The sequence below is a fragment of the Oryx dammah genome, unplaced genomic scaffold, assembly GCF_014754425.2.
Source record: "Oryx dammah isolate SB20612 unplaced genomic scaffold, SCBI_Odam_1.1 HiC_scaffold_26, whole genome shotgun sequence".
Classification (NCBI taxonomy): Eukaryota; Metazoa; Chordata; class Mammalia; order Artiodactyla; family Bovidae; genus Oryx; species Oryx dammah.
Genome location: NW_024070210.1, coordinates 18,169,036 through 18,188,742, shown reverse-complemented (window position 1 = coordinate 18,188,742; position 19,707 = coordinate 18,169,036). Strand labels below are relative to the sequence as shown.

Below are 19,707 nucleotides of genomic sequence, written 5' to 3'. Positions count from 1 at the left end.
AGCGCCTGGCGGGCTGCAGTCCATGGGGTCGCACAGAGTCAGACACAAGTGAAGTGACTTAGTGAATGCACATGCATGCACACACATTACACACACATAGATTGTTTCTCAGAATCTTCTCCCTCATAGGTTATTACAAAATACTTAGTATAGTTCTCTGTGCTATACAGCAGGTCCTTGTTGGTTATCTTTTTTATATTAATATATAGTAGTGTATATATGTCAATCCCAAACTCCTAATTTATCCTGCACCCACTTTCCCCTTTGGTAACTGTAAATTTGTTACCTATATTTGTGCTTCTACTTCTGTTTGATACACAAGTTCATTAAAAAAAATTTTTTTTTAAGATTCCATATATAAGCAATATAATGTTATTTGTCTTGTTCTTTCCAGCTAACTTCAGTTAGTGTGATTATCTCCAGGTCCATCCATGCTGCTGCCAATGGTTTTATTTCATTCTTTATTTATTTATGGCTGTGCTGGGTCTTCATTGTTGTGCACGGGCTTTCTCCAGTTGCAGTGAACGGGGGCTACTCCTCATTGAAGTACAAGGGCTTCTCATCACAGTGGCTTCTCTTGCTGCGGAACACAGACTCTGTGCTCGCAGGCTTCAGATGTTACAGCACATAGACTTCAGAAGTTGTGGCATACAGGCTGAGTTGCTCCGAGGCATCTGGGATCTTCCTGGATCAGGGATTGAACCTGTGCCTCTTACACTGGCAGGCGGATTCTTATCCATTGTGTCAACAGGTAATTTCTCTTTCTTTCTTTCAATTTGGCTGCACCAGGTCTTACTTGCAGCACATGAACTTTATTTGCAGCACGTGGAATCTAGTTCCTTGACAAGGGATCAAACCTAGGCCCCTTGCATTGGGAACATGGAGTCTTAGCCACTGGGCCAACCAGGGAAGTCCCTATTTCATTCTTTTTTATGGCTAATATTCCATTGTCTATACATACCACATCTTCTTTATCCATTCATCAGAGGGTAAGTAATTTTTAAGAGAGATCACAGTTAATAGTAACTGGCATAGATCAAACACAGAGTCAGGTAGTTTGGCTTAAAAATGCATGCTTTTACAAAAGTCTAGATGCCTATCCAGAATTTTATTACAGAGCTACGAAAGCACAGGAAGCAGGAAAGTGACATAACTATATTTACAATGTAGAAAGATCACTACTATGCACTAAGACAATAGTTTGGAAGGGAAACAAGATCAAAAGCGAAAAAAAAAAAAGTCAAGAGCTCTTATAATGGTCTGAGGGAGAAAACAAAGATGAGAACTTGATTAAAGCAGTGGCAGCAGGAAAAAATAACACAAAGTGAGAGGATAGTGAAGATCATATACGATATAGTGACTGTGGCTGACATTGTTAGTTGCCTACATGACAGTCATCCTTTCAACTGGTTTCCCTGCAAGAAGAGCTTGCCTTCTTGGTACAGGCTGAAAATACCAAATAAATGTTTTCTTGACTTTCAACTATAGATTTGACTTGATTCCATCTTAGCCAATGGAAAGTAATGGGAAGTCTCCATGTATCTTGTCTGTAAAGAGCCGTCCCATTCTGATACAAAATGCATTTGTTCCCTCGGTCTTTACCGTTTGATAATAATGAGTGCAGACATAATTCTGTTTATTAATAGTATCTTTTTTTAATTAGCAGATAGAATTGTAAGACAAGCTTTGAAACCTACTTTAATCACTACTCTAATATTATTACACTTTCATAGGCACTAGTATATTTAAAAACACATGGCAGAGATCAAACCAGCTGGAGCTTCATTTGACTGATGTCTGCTGCTAAGTCACTTCAGTCGTGCGACTGAACTCTGTGAGACCCCATAGACGGCAGCCCACCAGGCTTCCCCGTCCCTGGGATTCTCCAGGCAAGAACACTGGAGTGGGTTGCCATTTCCTTCTCCAATGCATTAAAGTGAAAAGTGAAAGTGAAGTCACTCAGTCATGTCCAACTCCTAGCAACCCCATGAATTGCAGCCCACCAGGCTCCTCTGTCCATGGGATTTGCCAGGCAAGAGTACTGGAGTGGGGTGCCATTGCCTTCTCCGGACTGATGTCTAGTAACTGCATTTCTATTTCGAGTAATTGCATAGTCTGTATTGCTTGTTCTCTAGAGCAGCTATGCCAGTCTTCAAAATTTAATTCTATAATCTCTCCACTCTTCTACAGATGCCTTCACTTCTTATTTCTTTGAGAAAATATATCTTTAGAATAGAATCTCATCAATTTCAGGCCACCAACACCATAAATTTAAGTGCACTTGCCCTGTTTTGCTACTATTAAAATAGAACCAGCATCCTTCCTCTACTCTAGAACTAATCCACTCTCTCCATGCTTCTTTGTGGAGACCTTTATGCTCATGTCTCTACCATTTTAAAAACAAAATTCAACACAAAATCAAGCCACTGGTGATTTACACACTTTAAATCAGTAAACTTTACTTTATGCAAATTATATCTAATAAATCTGTTTTTAAAAAATCAAAACAAAATACACACACATAGTTTTTCAACTTCACACTCCTTTTGTTACTCTGCCTTTCTAGTCTCCTTTGAAGAAAATTTCCTGAAAAACAAAATTTAACTGCCTTACTGAGGTATAACTGACATACAACAAAATACACATATTTAAAGTATACAATCTGCTGAGTTTTTTAATCATATATATAAAACTGAGAAACCATCATCACAATCAGCCATTACCACCAAAAGTTTTCTTCTACCTCTTGTAATACTTCTCCCCAACGTGAACCCTTCTCCCATCACATAACCTTGTCTGACAAACTTCTGGGATTAGTAATCTCTAGATTTGTTATCTCCTTATTTTGCATCCGTCCACTCAACATAGATTCCATCCCCATGACTCCAATCTAAATCACTGACACCTTCAAATATTTAATCTAATGAAGTTTCATTTCTTACTTGATTTCTTTATAGCATTTGACCACTTTTTTCTTCCTTGAAAATCTTGGTGTCTGAGACTACGTTATCCTGGTTTCTCGTCTCTCTGGCTACTCATTCTTATTTTCCTTTGAAGATACTCATTTATGCTGACTGTCCTTTCTATATTTGTCCCAGGCCACCTTCTCTTCTCACTTAAGCAATCTCACTGATACATGATTCTAATGATGATTTATATATAGCTATATATATATTATTTGAGGATTCCATATTTGCAAACTCACCTACTCACTAAAATTTGTATCCTCAAAATCAAAGCTCATGGTGCTTTTGGTCAGTGGGGATCTGCAGGTGCAGCTCTCATATGTACCTCAAAAGGAACTCATCTCTACCCCCAAATATGTTCTCCTTCAGCAAACATGCCCACCACCCTACTAGCTGCCTACATGGGAAACTTTTCATACCAATCATAATTTAGAATTCATGGTTTCTAAGGCAAGCCCAGATATCATTTGCCCAGTTTGACTGAGAAAATGCATCTATCTCTAGGTTATAGGGGAAACATTTCAGGCTTTGATTCTCCCATTCTACCCTAGGTCACCTGCATGTAAGTGTGTGGGACAGGGTGGGACGGGATGGGTTGGAAGGAAGGCAGGTAAGGGAGGCACACACAGTAGAGGAGCTGAACATCTTGAAAGGATTTCAAAAGACCGTTTGGAAAAGACCAAACAAAAACACTCTAAATAAGCCGCCCTACCTGTGTAAGATATTGTGTGTGCATGTTAAGTTCCTTCAGTCATGTAAGACTCTGTGACCTTAAGGACCGTAACCTGGCAGGCTCCTCTGTCCATGGGATTTCCCAGGCAAGAATACTGGAGAGGGTTGCCATATCATTCTCCAGGGGGTCTTCCTGACACAAGGACTGAACCCACGTCTCTTATGCCTCCTGCACTGGCAGTCAGGTTATTTACCACTAGCGCCACTTGGGAAGTCCTTCTAAGATATAAATTTTATATCTTCTGTGCTTACCTCTAAAATACATCCCAACCAGCAATTTCTTACCACAAATGAGAACTACACAGAAAGATACTGAGCCTTACAAAGACAGAAATATAGAGCAATGGAACAAAATAGAAAGCCCAGAGATAAATCCACACACCTATGGACACCTTATCTTCGACAAAGGAGGCAAGAATATACAATGGATTAAAGACAGTCTCTTTAACAAGTGGTGCTGGGAAAACTAGTCAACCACTTGTAAAAGAATGAAACTAGAACACTTTCTAACACCATACACAAAAATAAACTCAAAATGGATTAAAGATCTAAATGTAAGACCAGAAACTATAAAACTCCTAGAGGAGAACATAGGCAAAACACTCTCCGACATATATCACAGCCGGATCCTCTATGATCCACCTCCCAGAATACTGGAAATAAAAGTAAAAATAAACAAATGGGATCTAATTAAACTTAAAAGCTTCTGCACAACAAAGGAAACTATAAGCAAGGTGAAAAGACAGCCTTCAGAATGGGAGAAAATAATAGCAAATGAAGCAACTGACAGACAACTCATCTCAAAAATATACAAGCAACTCATGCAGCTCGATTCCAGAAAAATAAACGACCCAATCAAAAAATGGGCCAAAGAACTAAATAGACATTTCTCCAAAGAAGACATACAGATGGCTAACAAACACATGAAAAGATGCTCAACATCACTCATTATCAGAGAAATGCAAATCAAGACCACAATGAGGTACCATTTCACACCAGTCAGAATGGCTGCGATCCAAAAGTCTACAAGCAATGAATGCTGGAGAGGGTGTGGAGAAAAGGGAACCCTCTTACACTGTTGCTGGGAATGCAAACTAGTACAGCCACTATGGAGAACAGTGTGGAGATTCCTTAAAAAACTGGAAATAGAACTGCCTTATGACCCAGCAATTCCACTGCTGGGCATACACACCAAGCAAACTAGAATTGAAAGAGACACGTGTACCCCAATGTTCATCGCAGCACTGTTTATAACAGCCAGGACATGGAAGCAACCTAGATGTCCATCAGCAGATGAATGGATAAGAAAGCTGTGGTACATATACACAATGGAGTATTACTCAGCCATCAAAAAGAATACATTTGAATCAGTTCTAATGAGGTGGATGAAACTGGAGCCGATTATACAGAGTGAAGTAAGCCAGAAAGAAGAACACCAATACAGTATACTAACACATATATATGGAATTTAGAAAGATGGTAATGATAACCCTGTATGCGAGACAGCAAAAGAGACACAGATGTATAGAACAGACTTTTGGACTCTGTGGGAGAGGGAGAGGGTGGGATGATTTGGGAGAATGGCATCAAAACATGTATACTATCAGGTAAGAAATGAATCGCCAGTCTAGGTTCGATACAGGATGCTTGGGGCTGGTGCACTGGGATGACCCAGAGAGATGATATGGGGAGGGAGGTAGGAGGGGGGTTCAGGATTGGGAACTCATGTATACCTGTGGCGGATTCATGTCAATGTATGGTAAAACCAATACAGTAATGTAAAGTAAAATAAATTAAAAAAAAAAAACTGAGCCTTATTTATCTTACATAAAATACTTTAAAGCTATGTATTTTGTAGCCAATTAAAAGTGCTTCAAAAAAAATGCTTCAATTAACTTTACTATAATTATTTTAACCTCTCAGAATCCTATGAATGAGGTTTAAAATATATATATAGATGTACTAATTATAAATATGATACATGTTCATGATAAAAAAAAATACCACTAATTCCAAAGGACATATATTCAAAAGTGAACAAATCACCAATTCTTTACTACCAGAGGTCTGAATTACCTGTGTCTTCTTACAGATATTTCTTACATATATGTGAGGTGAAGTTGCTCAGTCATGTCTGACTCTTTGCGACCCCGTGTACTGTAACCTACTAGGCTTCTCTGTCCATGGGATTCTCCAGGCAAGAATACTGGAGTGGATTGCCATTTCCTTCTCCAGGGGATCTTCCCGACCCAGGGATCGAACCCGGGTCTCCCGCATTGGAGGCAGATGCTTTAACCTCTGAGCCACCAGGGAAGCCCTTGTATACATATTTTCTTTTCTTAAAATTATTTATTTTTGGCTGCACTGGGTTTCAGTTGCAGTACATGGGTTCTCTAGTTGTGGCAAGTGGCTTAGTTACCCCATTTCATGTGGGATCTTCGTTACTCAACCCGTGATCCAATCCATATCCCCCGCATTGGAAGGTGGATTCTTAACCACTGGACCACCAGGAAGTTTTAATTTTTTTTATTTAACTATAAAAAGAATCATTCCATATAAACTGTTCTGTACCTTGCCTTTATCACTTAATGATAAACTACAATATTCTGCATAAGCACATGCAGAGAACATTCTTTCAGTATTTCCTGTATCAATGATCACCACCTCTATCAGTCTGGGACAAGATACTAGGTATTCTCTTTAATACTACCCCTTTTCATTTCCTAGATGCAATCTGTCTCCAATTCCTACTGCCTCAATTATCTTTCAATTTACTTTTCTTTTCACCTCAGTAGTCACCACTCTAGTCCAGCCTACCATTATCTATCCTCTGGATTAGTAATCTTTCACCAGACTCTTTGTAACCACTATGTTATTGTTCAATGGCTCAGTCATGTCTGACTCTTTATGACCCCATGGACTGCAGAACGCCAGCCTTCCTTGTCCTTCACCATCTCCAAGAGTTTGCTTAAACTCATGTCCATTCATGAATTGGTGATGCCATCCAATCATCACATCCTCTGTCGTCCCCTTCCCCTCCTGTCTTCGGTCATCCCCAACATCAGGGTCTTTTCCAATGAGTTGGCTCTTCGCATCAGGTGGCCAAAGTACTGGAGCTTCAGCTTCAGCATCAGTCTTTCCAGTAAATATTCAGGATTGATTTCCTTTACCACCACAGTTCAAAAACATCAATTCTTTGGCACACAGTCTTCTTTATGGTCCAACTCTCATATCCATATACTGCTGGAAAACCACAGTTTCCAGACTACCAGAAAAACCACAGCTTTGACTATAAGGACCTTTTGTCGGCAAAGTGATGTCTCCATTTTTTAATACACTGTCTAGGTCTGTCATTGTGTTTCTTTCAAGGAACAAGCACCTTTTAATTTTTTTAAAATTCCATTACTCTAGAAGTCCCAAATCCTTAACATGGCCTACAAATCTTTGCCCTACTTCTTTCCTGGTTCATCTAAACTTCCAATACTATAAGCTTTCCTTTAGTTCCTTGATATCATTCTTTCCTCCCACCACCAATGCCTATGTACATATACTCTTCACACCTAACTCATTCCTACTAAACCTTTAGATATCAGGTCAAACTTTACTTTCTCAAGGAAGCCTTCCCTGATCCTATAGTCTGGGTCATGTTGTTTTGTTACATGTTATTAGAGAACCAGATTCCCTTTTTAAAAAGCACTTATCTCAAACAAATGTGACCTAGTTAAACTAAAAAACTTCTGCACAGAAAAGAAAACCACAAATAACAACAACAAAAGACAACCTACAGAATGGGAAAAAATATTTGCAAACAGAATGACCAACAAGGGGGCTAATCTCCAAAGTATACAAATGGCTTGTACAGCTCAATATTAAAAATAAAACAACCCAATCAAAAAATGAGCAGATGACCTAAATAGACATTTCTCCAAAGAAGACATACAGATGTCCAACAGCCACATGAAAAGATGCTCAACATTGCTAGCTATTAGAGAAATGCACATCAAAACTACAATGAAGTATTACATCAGACTGGTTAGACTCAATTCAGTTCAGTTCATTTCTCAGTTGTATCTGACTCTTTCCAACCCCATGGACTGCAGCACACCAGGCTTCCCTGTCCATCACCAACTCCCAGAGCTTACTCAAACTCATGTCCATAGAGTCGGTGATACCATCCAACCATCTCATCCTCTATCATTCCCTTCTCCTCCTGCCTTCAATCTTTCCCAGCATCAAGGATCTTTTCCAATGAGTCAGTTCTTCACATCAGGTGGCCAAAGTATTGGCATTTCAGCTTCAGCATCAGTCTGCCCAATGAACATTCAGGACTGATTTCCTTTAGGATAGACTGCTTGGATCTCCTTGCAGTCCAAACAACTCTCAAGAGTCTTTTCCAACACCACAGTTCAAAAGGATCAATTCTTTGGCGCTCAACTTTCTTTATAGTCCAACTCTCACATCCACATATGACTAATGGAAAAACCATAGCTTTGACTAGATGGACCTTTGTTGGCAAAGTAATGTCTGCTTTTTAATATGCTGTCTAGGTTGGTCATAGCTTTTCTTCCAAGGAGCAGGTGTCTTTTAATTTCATGGCTGCAGTCACCATCTGCAGTGATTTTGGAGCCCCCCAAAATAAAGTCTCTCACTGTTTCCCCATCTATTTGCCATGAAGTGATAGGATGCCATGATTTTTGTTTTCTGAATGTTGAGTTTTAAGCCAACTTTTTCACTCTCCTCTTTCACTTTCATCAAGAGGCTCTTTAGTTGTTCTTCGCTTTATGCCATAAGGGTGGTATCATCTGCCTATGTGAGGTTATTGATATTTTTCCTGGCAATCTTGATTCCAGCTTGTGCTTCATCCAGCCCTGCATTTTGCATGATGTATTCTGCATATAAGTTAAATGAGCAGGGTGACAATATACATCCTTGATGTACTCCTTTTCTGATTTGGAACCAGTCTGTTGTTCCACATCCAGTTCTAACTGTTGCTTCTTGACTTGCATACAGATTTCTCAGGAGGCAGGTAAGGTGGTCTGATATTCCCATCAGTTGAAGAATTTTCCAGTTTGTTGTGATTCACACAAAGGCTTTGGCGTCATCAATAAAGCATATGTTTTTCTGGAACTCTCCTGGTTTTTCGATGATCCAGTGGATGTTGGCAATTTGATCTCTGGTTCCTCTGCCTTTTCTAAATCTGGTTAATAGCCATGTCAAAAAGTCTACAAATAATAAATGCTGGAAAGGGCACCAAGAAAAAGGAACCACCCTACACTGTTAGTGGGAATGTAAACTGGTGCAGCCATTATGGAGAATAGTATGGAGGTTTCTTAAAAAACTAGAATCAGAGCTACCACATGATCCTGCAATTCCACTCCTAGGCATATATAAGGAGAAAACTATAATTCAAAAAGATACACACACCTTAATGTTCATAGCAGCACTATTTGCAATAGCCAAGACATGGAAATAACCCAAGTGTCCATCGATAGATGAATGGATAAAGAAGATGTGATATATACACAATATGGAATATTATTCAGCCATAACTTAGCGTTACCAAAGGGGAAAGGTGAGGGGGGGAAAGTTAGGAGTTTGGGATCAAAATATGTACACTACTACATATAAAATAGATAACAACAAGGACCTACTGTATATATAGCACAACGAACTATATTCAGTATCTTATAATAACCTATAATAGAACAGAATGTAAACAAAGAATGTATAGCTGAATCACTTAGATGTACACTTGAAACCAACATAACATTGTGTATCAGCTATATTAAAAAAAAAAAAAACTTTTTGAAAAGAGAAATAAAGTAAATAAAAAGCACTTATCTCAGTCTGTAATCATGTATTAGTAACACAGATATCAAATTAAAGTCTCTCCCCCATAAGGAGAATATAAACTCCACAAAGTGAGAACTATGTCTTATTTGCTTACCACTTAACATCCATCTGGCACATAGCAGGTGTTCAAAAAAATTTATAAATATGTGAAGATAGATCTACCTTATTCTTTTTTTAAGTGTCAAAGAATTCCCCTCAACAGATGTCATAATTTCTTTATCTAGTCTCAGAATGATGTTTAACTGAGTTTCCAGATTTTTACTATTATAAACAAATTGCTAGAATGATCACTCACACTAGTATATATCTATAGATGTAATTCTCAAATGTAAAATTGCTAGTCAAATGAAAAGTGCATTGAAACTTTTAACTGATATTTTCCAAATTGCCCTCCCATGAGGTTGCAAAGTATCCTCCAAACAATCAGCAATGTGTAAGAGGACCAACTTCAACATATCAGGTTGGCCAAAAAGTTCATTTGTTTTTTTCTGTAAGACATTAAGGAGCCCAATACTTAATATTTGATTTGTATAATCAAAATGAATCTACTGTTTGGCTGGGTGTGGGGCACTAGAGAAGAGTGTTAGGTTTTATGTGAGAGAGGTGGGGTTGTTTGTTTTTTTTAATCTTAATATCATACTAACCACTTAAAATTAAACATTAAGTTTATTATTCCTATAAAAGTAGCTTCAGCAAGTAAGCTGCATAGACAAAGCTAGGTGATTAGGAAAATGTTTCATCATTGAGACTGTGGAAAATTTGTGTATTTTAAGAGTCATGTATTAAGTTCCCAGAGATTCTCAAAATCACTTTTCCAATCATACTGACTATTTTTCTTTCTGAGGCTTTAGTCCATGTCTCATGCATAGTACCAAGGCAGTAAAAAAGGAGGAGAAAAATAACAATAAAAATATTCACACATAAGAATATACAAAAAATAGAGAAAAATGCTGACACTTCAATTTAAAGTTTCTTCTTCAAGATATTAACATTTTGGTGTAGTTCCTTCTATTTTTTCCTCCTCACACATCTCATAGCATCAGTTCAGTTCAGTTCAGTCACTCAGTCATGTCCGACTCTTTGTGACCCCTTAATTGCTTCTTCTCACTAAATGGTATAGCACACTCATTTATTTCTTCTATGACCTTAAATACAGATGATTCTTCTTCAGTCTCAAGTAGCAGTAACAAAAAGCACCTACAAGGCACCCCCTTCTCTAGATCTTTACTATGTTCTTAACCTCTTAAAGCTTCCATTTTCTGATGTGACAAATGAAGGCATTAGTTTAAATGAACTCAATTAAAAGTTACAAGATTAAGGATACCACTACAATACTATAATTACCCCCAATTTAAAAAATAAATAAAAACATCTATTCAAATAGAAAAAAAAGATTAAGGATAAAATCCCTTTTAACTCTTCTGATTTAAGATTTTATAGAACATACCAGGCCTGTATTTAAGAAAGCAGATACCCACTTCCTTTGTTCCACCATTAGCAAGCATGTTCTGTTGAAAAAAACTTGATTCTTGCTAATTCAGAATTTTTAGGTATTTCAGGATTAGTATTTTCATCAGAAGTGGTCTTATTTGTAGTGATTTCAGATTATATACCAGAAATTCTTATTTAAATATAATGAGAAGGCTTCCAGTGCAAGATGGTAGAATAGAAGGACGTGTGCTCATCTTCTCCTGTGAGAGCACCAAAACTGCAACTAGCTGTTGAACAACCATCAACAGGAGGACACTGGAAAAAGATACTAAAAAAAGATAATCTATATCCAAAGACAAAGAAGAAGCCACAGAAAGATGGTAGGAGGGGCACAATCACAATAAAATCAAATCCCACACCCTATGGGTGGGTGACCCATGGACTACAGAACAATAATTCCAAAGAAATTCTCCGACCACTGTGAAGGTTGTAAACCCCACTTAAGGCTTTACAGCCTGGGGAATCTGACAAGGGACTGGGAATCCCCAGGTAACCTGGTCTTGAGGGCAACTGGATTTGATTATAGATTTCCTTGATTACAGGATTTATTTTTACAGCCAACAAAAACAAGACCAGAAGCTAACTGTGGCTCAAATCATGAACTCCTTGCAAAACTCAGATTTAAATTGAGGAAAGTAGGGAAAACCATTAGACCATTCAGGTATGACCTATAAATTCAAGGGACTAGATCTGATAGACAGACTAACTGAAGAACTATGAACTGAGGTTCATGACATTGTACAGAAGGGAGTGATCAAGACCATTCCCAAGAAAAAGAAATGCAAAAAGGCAAAATGGTTGTCTGAGAAGGCCTTACGAAGAGCTGAGAAAAGAAGAGATGCTAAAGCCAAAGGAGAAAAGGAAAGATATACCCATTTGAATGCAGTTCAAAAGAACAACTGACTGGTTCCAAATTGGGAAAGGAGTACGTCAAGGCTGTATATTGTCACTCTGCTTATTTAACTTATATGCAGAGTACATCATGAGAAATGCCGGGCTGGATGAAGCACAAGCTGAAATCAAGACTGCTGGGAGAAATATCAATAATCTCAGATATGCAGATGATACCACCATTATGGCAGAAGAGCCTCTTAATGAAAGTGAAAAAGGAGAGTGAAACAGCTGGCTTAAAACTCAACATTAAAAATACAAAGATCATGGCATCTGGTCCCATCACTTCATGGCAAACAGATGAGGGAAACAATGGGAACAGTGAGAGACTTTATCTTTTTGGGCTCACAGAATCACTGAAGGTGGTGACTGCAACCATGAAATTAAGACGCTTACTCCTTGGAAGGAAAGTTATGACCAACCTAGACAGCATACTAAAAAGCAGAGACATCACATTGTTGACACAGGTCCATCTAGTCAAAGCTACGGTTTTTCCAGTGGTCATGTATGGATGTGAGAATTGGACTATAAAGAAAGCTAAGGGCCAAAGAATTGATGCTTTTGAACTATGGTGTTGGAGAAGACTCTTGAGAGTCCCTTGGACAGCAAGGAGATCCAACCAGTCCATCCTAAAGGAGATCAGTCCTGAGTGTTCATTGGAAGGACTGATGTTGAAGCTGAATCTCCAATATTTTGGCCACCTGTGTGAAGAGCTGACTCATTTGAAAAGATCCTGATGCTGGGAAAGATTGAGGGCAGGAGGAGAAGAGGATGACAGAGGATGAGATGGTTGGATGGCATCACCAACTCAATGGAGATGAGTTTGAGCAAGCTCCAGGAGTTGGTGACGGACAGGAGGCCTGGCGTGCTGCAGTCCATGGGGTAGCAAGGAGTCGGACACGACTCAGCAACTGAACTGAACTGATTGTGAAAACTGATAACAAATCTTTTACTATTGTGATTATGTCACTATTACTCACTTAATACCACTGTATCATGATTCGTCAAGAGAAAAATAACAGAATTCTGTATCACCAAAACTAGGATCTATTAGAGAAACCTTTTAAAATTACTTTTTAAAACCTAGATGCATATCAGAAGTATCTTGAAACTTTTTGAAAACTACAAATGCTCAGGTATTGCTTTTTTTCTCCAGAGCTCCAGATATGTTTCTAATGAGCAGACATGTTTAAAAACAACTGGACTATATGATAATCTTTTACTTTTATCTAGTTTGTTTCACTTTTTCTACTTCATATACAGTGCTCGCATTTCATTTCCAACGTTTTCATCTCTTCTCTTCTTGTTGATTGTTCTTTCCCAGGCTTTTATCAAGAGTAGCAGAAAAGCTTTTGTATACATATATATAAATATGTATAATATATATATTTTAGAAAACTTATGAATTTTTGCCTAACTAAAAAATTATGACATTTTTGATTCCACTTGTTTGACTTAGTATAAACAGAATGCTAGATTTCTAATAAAAAAAATAGATATGCAACAAGCAACAAAGGTTTACTGTATATCATAGGGAACTACAGTCAGTATCTTGTAGTAACTTATGGTGGAAAATACTTTCAAAAATAATATATGCGTATTTGTATAACTGAACCACCTTGCTGTGCACCTGAAACAATGCAAGTCAATAAAACATATATATTTAAAAATAAATAAACAACAGAAGGGGGAAAAATCATTAATTATAATCTATTTTTCTTCTTACTAATTCTGTCATTGAAGCAGAATATAAAGAGATTAGCTTTTGAAGTGTTTTAACTGTCCTAATTAATGGAATTTCACATACAATAAACTGTCAGTTCTTTTCCACATCTAGATTTATAGAAACCTGAGGTCTTACCTTGACTGGGAAGCTACATTTTCCAGTACGAACTCCTTCTTCATCTGTCTGCCACTGATGTGGACGACTGGCCTCTGGAACATAAACATCTTTCTTTCTCCTAAAACTTTGCCGTAGTTTATTCATTTTGATTTTTACAAGCTGTAAAAGAAATATGAAAAGGAAGTTACTACCTTCTCACACGAGTTTGGATGAACTCCGGGAGTTGGTGATGGACAGGGAGGTCTGGTGTGCTGGGATTCATAGGGTCACAGAGTCGGACATGACTGAGCAACTGAACTGAATTGAACCTTCTCACATATTTAAAGTCCAGATTACAATATTAATAAAAAACTATTATCCCAAATGAAAGGTTTTGTTTTAGGGGGAAACGAGCAATTAACATACTTCCTTTTAGAGTAACCCTAAGTTCAAACAAACAAATCATTTCACTTTTTACAAAGACAATTATAGTACTAGTTCTAGGAAAACAACAATAACGTCTTGTAGGATCTGGAGTTGTTATTCTAAGAACTTTCAAGCACTTTAATTATAATAAACCAATGACTATTCCTACTAATCTACCTCTCAAATCCATTTTAACTACCGAATAAGGAAATTTGTACATGTAGGCCAAATTATAAACTGCTAACAATTTCTGAAAATATTCTGAAAACTTTGATCTTTATCAGGAAAAAATCATTCTGAAATACTGAAATTTGGGAATTTTTTTGGTTTAAACTACAGTGTTTTTGTTTTGTTACTGGAAGAGGCACTTCTCTCATGCTTTCAAAGGTACAGAAGAAATCACAAAACTACAGAGAAGGAAGACTTATCTAATAAGAAACAAAGGAGCATTTAAGAGTCAATGAATAAACATAATGAATGTATCCCTTTATAGAGCAAATCTCAAAATCTGAAACCAATACCTTCAGTTTTCTGTTAAGGAGCATTGCTCATTCTTTCCATGAGGGATTTAAGCACCTCAACCAGCCTAAAAGGAGATCTTAACTTGAGAAAATGATGTGACAAAGCTATATAAAGGAAACGTCTCTGCCAGGAATGTTAAATAACAAGGGATGGAACATTAATTCCCACATAACACCAATGAAAAACTTGAAAATCAAGGCCTGCATTCAGAGGAAAATCATTTTGTATTTTAAAGTGCATAATGCCACAGCAGAACAATTACCAAATTAGCTAATTCACACAGAGAGGCTAATCTTACCACACATTTTCTTAAAAGGTAAAAATTCGGAGAGATGAATGATAAAATCTCTGGATTTTCTAAAAATGAATTTATTATTTCTCAATTCAAAGTTGATTTATAGAGTAGGTAACGTGAAAGTGAAAGTGAAGTCGCTCAGTCATGTCTGACTCTTTGTGACCCCATGGCCTATAGCCTACCAGGCTTCTCCGTCCATGGGATTCTCCAGGCAAGAATACTGGAGTGGGTTACCATCTCCTTCTCCAGGGGATCTTCCCGACCCAGGGATCGAACCCAGGTCTGCCGCACTGGAGGCAGACGCTTTAACCTCTGAGCCACCAGGGAAGCCCTGAGTAGGTAAGGTGGATATTAAATAATCAAAGGACTGGATGGACAAAAGGTAATCTATTCCTTTGCTTTTAAATAGATCACTTATTCCTAAACTACTTTAAATGAGAGTCTATCTTAATCTAATAGACTTCCAAAAAGAATTCCTTAACCTTCCTTGATAATATATACTTTCATATCACATTTCAAGAATATACACAAATACAAATATAAGAAAATAAAAAACATCCATATCCTTGCTCAAGGTGGCACTCCAAGAATCTTGAGGCAAAAGTCTGTATGATGCCTTTCTTTTTCTTTCTCTTAGCAAAAAAAGACTGTACACTTACCCAGCTGGCCAAGTCAAACACCTGAAAGTCACCTCTACTTTTATTCTTTCTCTGACCAATAACTATGGATTTTATTTACTTAGTATATCCTGAATTAATTTCCCCACCCACCATGTAAGTTCTACTATCCTCATTTTTGCTTATATCATTGCAAAAGCTTAATAACTTAATAGTCTCTCTGCTTCCAAGAGAGGTCTACTCCAATCTGTTCTCCTGACTAATGCCAGAGCACTTTCTAAAACACAAATCTGACCATTAATTACTCTGCTTAAAATCCTTCAATTGCTTCACATCACTTTTAAGGTAAAGTCCAAATTCCCAAGCATGGTGGTCTTTTTTCATCTGGCTTCACCCACCAGCTCCATTCACATGCTAAGCTCCAGGCATACTCAACTACCCAAACTACTTTAAACAAGGCAGGCTATCTTTCAGAGCCTCTGTACATGCTCCTTCCTCTGCTTAGAAAGACCCTTCTCTATTTGTTTCTGGTTCAAGTTTACTCATTTTCAAAGAGTCAGCTCAGTCTTCATAGAAGCTAGCATTTTTTCTGAAAAGCCCCCATCTGGTCTGGGTCCTTTCATTTCATATGAGTCCCATGAATACCCTCTGCTTACCTCTATAACTGTACTCCTCAAACCTTGTAGCAATTTTCTATTTCCTTTATGGAAGGTTGTATCTTATTTGTTTACACTTACTTGTTTAAACAGTATCCCTGCATCCTAATACAGTACCTATCATATATACAGCACACTATAAAGTCGAAGAAATGAAAGATACAATAGATCTCATCCTATGAGGTGGTATTTACAAGGTAGGATAAATGTAGACAGTAAGACCAGAGAATCATCAATGTTGGAAGAGACTGCATTAATAGTAGGCCAACCTCCCACTGACAAAGGAACTACTTGGACAACTTCCCTGAAAGGAAGACATCCAGTGAAGTGAAGTGAAAGTCACTCAGTCGTGTTCGACTCTTTGCGAGACCATGGACTATACATTCCATGGAATTCTCCAGGCCAGAATACTGGAGTGGGTAGTCCTTCCCTTCTCCAGGAGATCTTCCCAACCCAGGAATTGAACCCAGGTCTCCCACATTGCAAGCAGATTCTTTACCAGCTGAGCCACAAGGGAAGCCCAAGAATACTGGAGTGGGTAGCCTATTCCTTCTCTAGTGTATCTTCCCAACCCAGGAAACGAACCAGGGTCTCCTGCACTGCAGATAGATTCTCTACCAACTGAGCTATCAGGGAAGCCCTGATATCCAACCTCTGTCTAAATAGCACCAGTACAAATTTATTTGCTCTTTGTTGTTGTACCATTCTACTGACCAATAAAGATAACAGACTGGAAGTATCATCTGATTTGAGGGTCTAAATATCATGTCACTTTCAGTATTAAAATGGCCTGACATCAGCGTTTCTACAAAGAGAATTATATATCAGTGATTTTTGAACTATCCTTTAGGTGGCTCTAGAATTTCCACAGAGTTGTCTCTGGTACCACACGTGTTTGGAAGGAAAGAGGAGGAGGTTAGAAGACTGATATAACTCTCAGGAGGGCTTTCAGTCCCTGTCACAGGTTCAAACAGACAAGCTTCTCTTTCTCTGACTTACATGTTGGGGCTCCATGTTAAAGTTTAAGGAAAGGGTTTCAGAGCTGGAAATTTTTTGAAAATCAGTGATATATTTGTAACTGTTCTAAAATAAACTTGGTAAAAAGAAAATACATAATCATAATGTCTTACTTGCTACTTCTTAATGTGTAACTACCACTGGCCTACAAAATAATCTAGCAATTAAGATAATAATTAATACAAGGGAGAAACCAAACATTCTATTTTCAGGTAATCTATGTATAATGATTTTGCTTACCAAAAAAAAAAAAGAAAATGTTAATTCAAAGTAATGTTTACTACTGGTTCTCAATAAGGTTAAACTTGACTCCCAAATAAAGAAAATCATACCCCCTGTGGAAGTCCTGGTTGAATATAGGTAAAGAATATATTTTTCTAAGTATAAAACCTGAGAACAAACTTATTTTGTCCTACAAACTAAATTTTTAAAAAACAATATCCCCATTCTGCTAGATTTTCAGAGGTTACTGTGTACACTTAACTGCCCACATCAGGAAATCCTCTGGTTTATCCTCCTCATCTCTGTTTCTACCGATGCCTTTGAGGGCTTCCTCTGCTTTCTCCCACCCACTGTAGATATTCCTCAAATATTAATCCTCCATTGGTGTTCTCTTTGCATTATCACTCTTGGAGAAATAATCAACACAAACTATTACCCCAATTAGAAGCATTTCCTAATTGTACTCTTAACTCTTCCTCTCTTAAATTTCTGTATTTGGGTGCACTGATACTGCCTCAGTCTCATTAATTTAAAGTTAAATCATCACCTCTTATCTCCTATTCCTCCAGTCTTCCTCCTCTGACCCAGTTTGTTTGGGTTAGTAAAAACTGAAAACTTACCATGTGCTGGGCCCTGTTATGAATGCTAGTGGATACAGAAATTAATAAGACAACTGGCCTTTAGATGGCTCTCTCCCTTTATAAAAGGTTCATTTCTGCACAACCTGGAGAATGAAATAATAGCACTATATACAGTATCACCTAGAAGCAGTCTAGGTTCAGGAAACACTTCCTATAGGAGACACTGCCTGAGTTAAGTTTTAAAAGAGCAAAAAACAGTCACATACTGTGGGAAATAGGAGGGAAAAGATTATTTCAGGTAGAGGCAACAACATCAACAAAACATAGATTCAGGAAATCTATGAATTAACTGAGTCAACATGATATAATTGTGCTTCAGGAAAGCATTCTGCCCAAGATGATAAGACTGTAAGCCAAGAATTAGCTACACTTTGTCAGGAAAGTTTAACAAACTAATCTATTTGGGCAAACAATTTGTACATCAGGGCAAACAGTTCTCCTCACATGATAACAGATTGCTCTCTTCTTGCTATGTCCATTAATTTTAAATATTGTGTCGTAAACTTTGCCCATCCGAACTAGTTCCCCACCTTGAAGGACCTGCCTTAAACCATCTGAGTCCAGATCTCAAAACCCCAGAAATAACCTTTGTAACTTCCCCTAACTACCAAGACTCTATCATAGTGGTGCTCTCTCTTGCTGCAGTAAGTTTAATAATCTCAGTTTTGGTTGATCAACAGAATTCTCTTTGCAGAGAAAGTCAAGAGCAGGAATTAATTATAAAAGGTGAGGAAGAGAAAGAAATCAAAATATGACTCCTAAGTTTTAGGCCTCAGTCAGCTGGATAGAAGAATTCAGCGAACCGAATTGTTGAATTTGAGGGGTCTGTTTATCAGGCTGCCAGGTGGAGATGTGTATAAGCCTGAAGATCAGGGAAAAGACCAGGGCAACCATAAGCAGTTAGGATAGGTGAAATTTTTCTTGTGATGATCTCATTATTTTCCTAATTTTATCTAATAGGTGTTAGTATATAATAAACAGAATTAAACCCAGCACACTCAAACATGAATAGAGAAATACACACCATATAATTGGCCAGTATGACTTGATATAACCATACCAGTGATAAGTTTTTGCAATGCTTATATTCTAGATAGTAAACTCACTGTGCTGAGTCCCTTGCCTAGGATCCATTCCGTGACCTTCCACAACCCAACAACTGGTTTAACAAAGTAGTAAGGCCAGTAATCAGTGCAAAGAAATAAGGGAAAACAATAGAATGGGAAAGACTAGAGATCTCTTCAAGAAAATCAGAGATACCAAGGGAACATTTCATGCAAAGATGGGCACAATAAAGGACAGAAACGGTATGGACCCAACAGAAGCAGAAGATATTAAGAAATGGCAAGAATACACAGAAGAACTGTACAAAAAAGATCTTCACGACCCAGATAATCACGATGGCGCGATCACTCACCTAGAGCCAGACATCCTGGAGTCTGAAGTCATGAGGGCCCTAGGAAGCATCACTGCGAACAAAGCTAGAGGAGGTGATGGAATTCCAGTTGAACTATTTTAAATCCTAAAAGATGATGCTATGAAAGTGCTGCACTCAA

General features: G+C 37.8%; 1 protein-coding gene across 14 annotated transcripts in view; it reads right to left on the bottom strand.

Annotated features, from left to right (window-relative positions):
• The window catches only part of NUMB (NUMB endocytic adaptor protein), a 165,165-nt gene that overhangs the window by 46,668 nt on the left and 98,790 nt on the right, over window positions 1-19,707 (bottom strand). For all 14 annotated transcript variants that reach the window (XM_040226122.1, XM_040226132.1, XM_040226127.1 and 11 more), the window contains one exon: window positions 13,795-13,935. In XM_040226122.1, coding sequence (XP_040082056.1) covers window positions 13,795-13,920 — 126 coding nt within the window. In that variant the 5' untranslated portion in view covers window positions 13,921-13,935. The remainder of the gene's footprint in view (window positions 1-13,794; window positions 13,936-19,707) is intronic.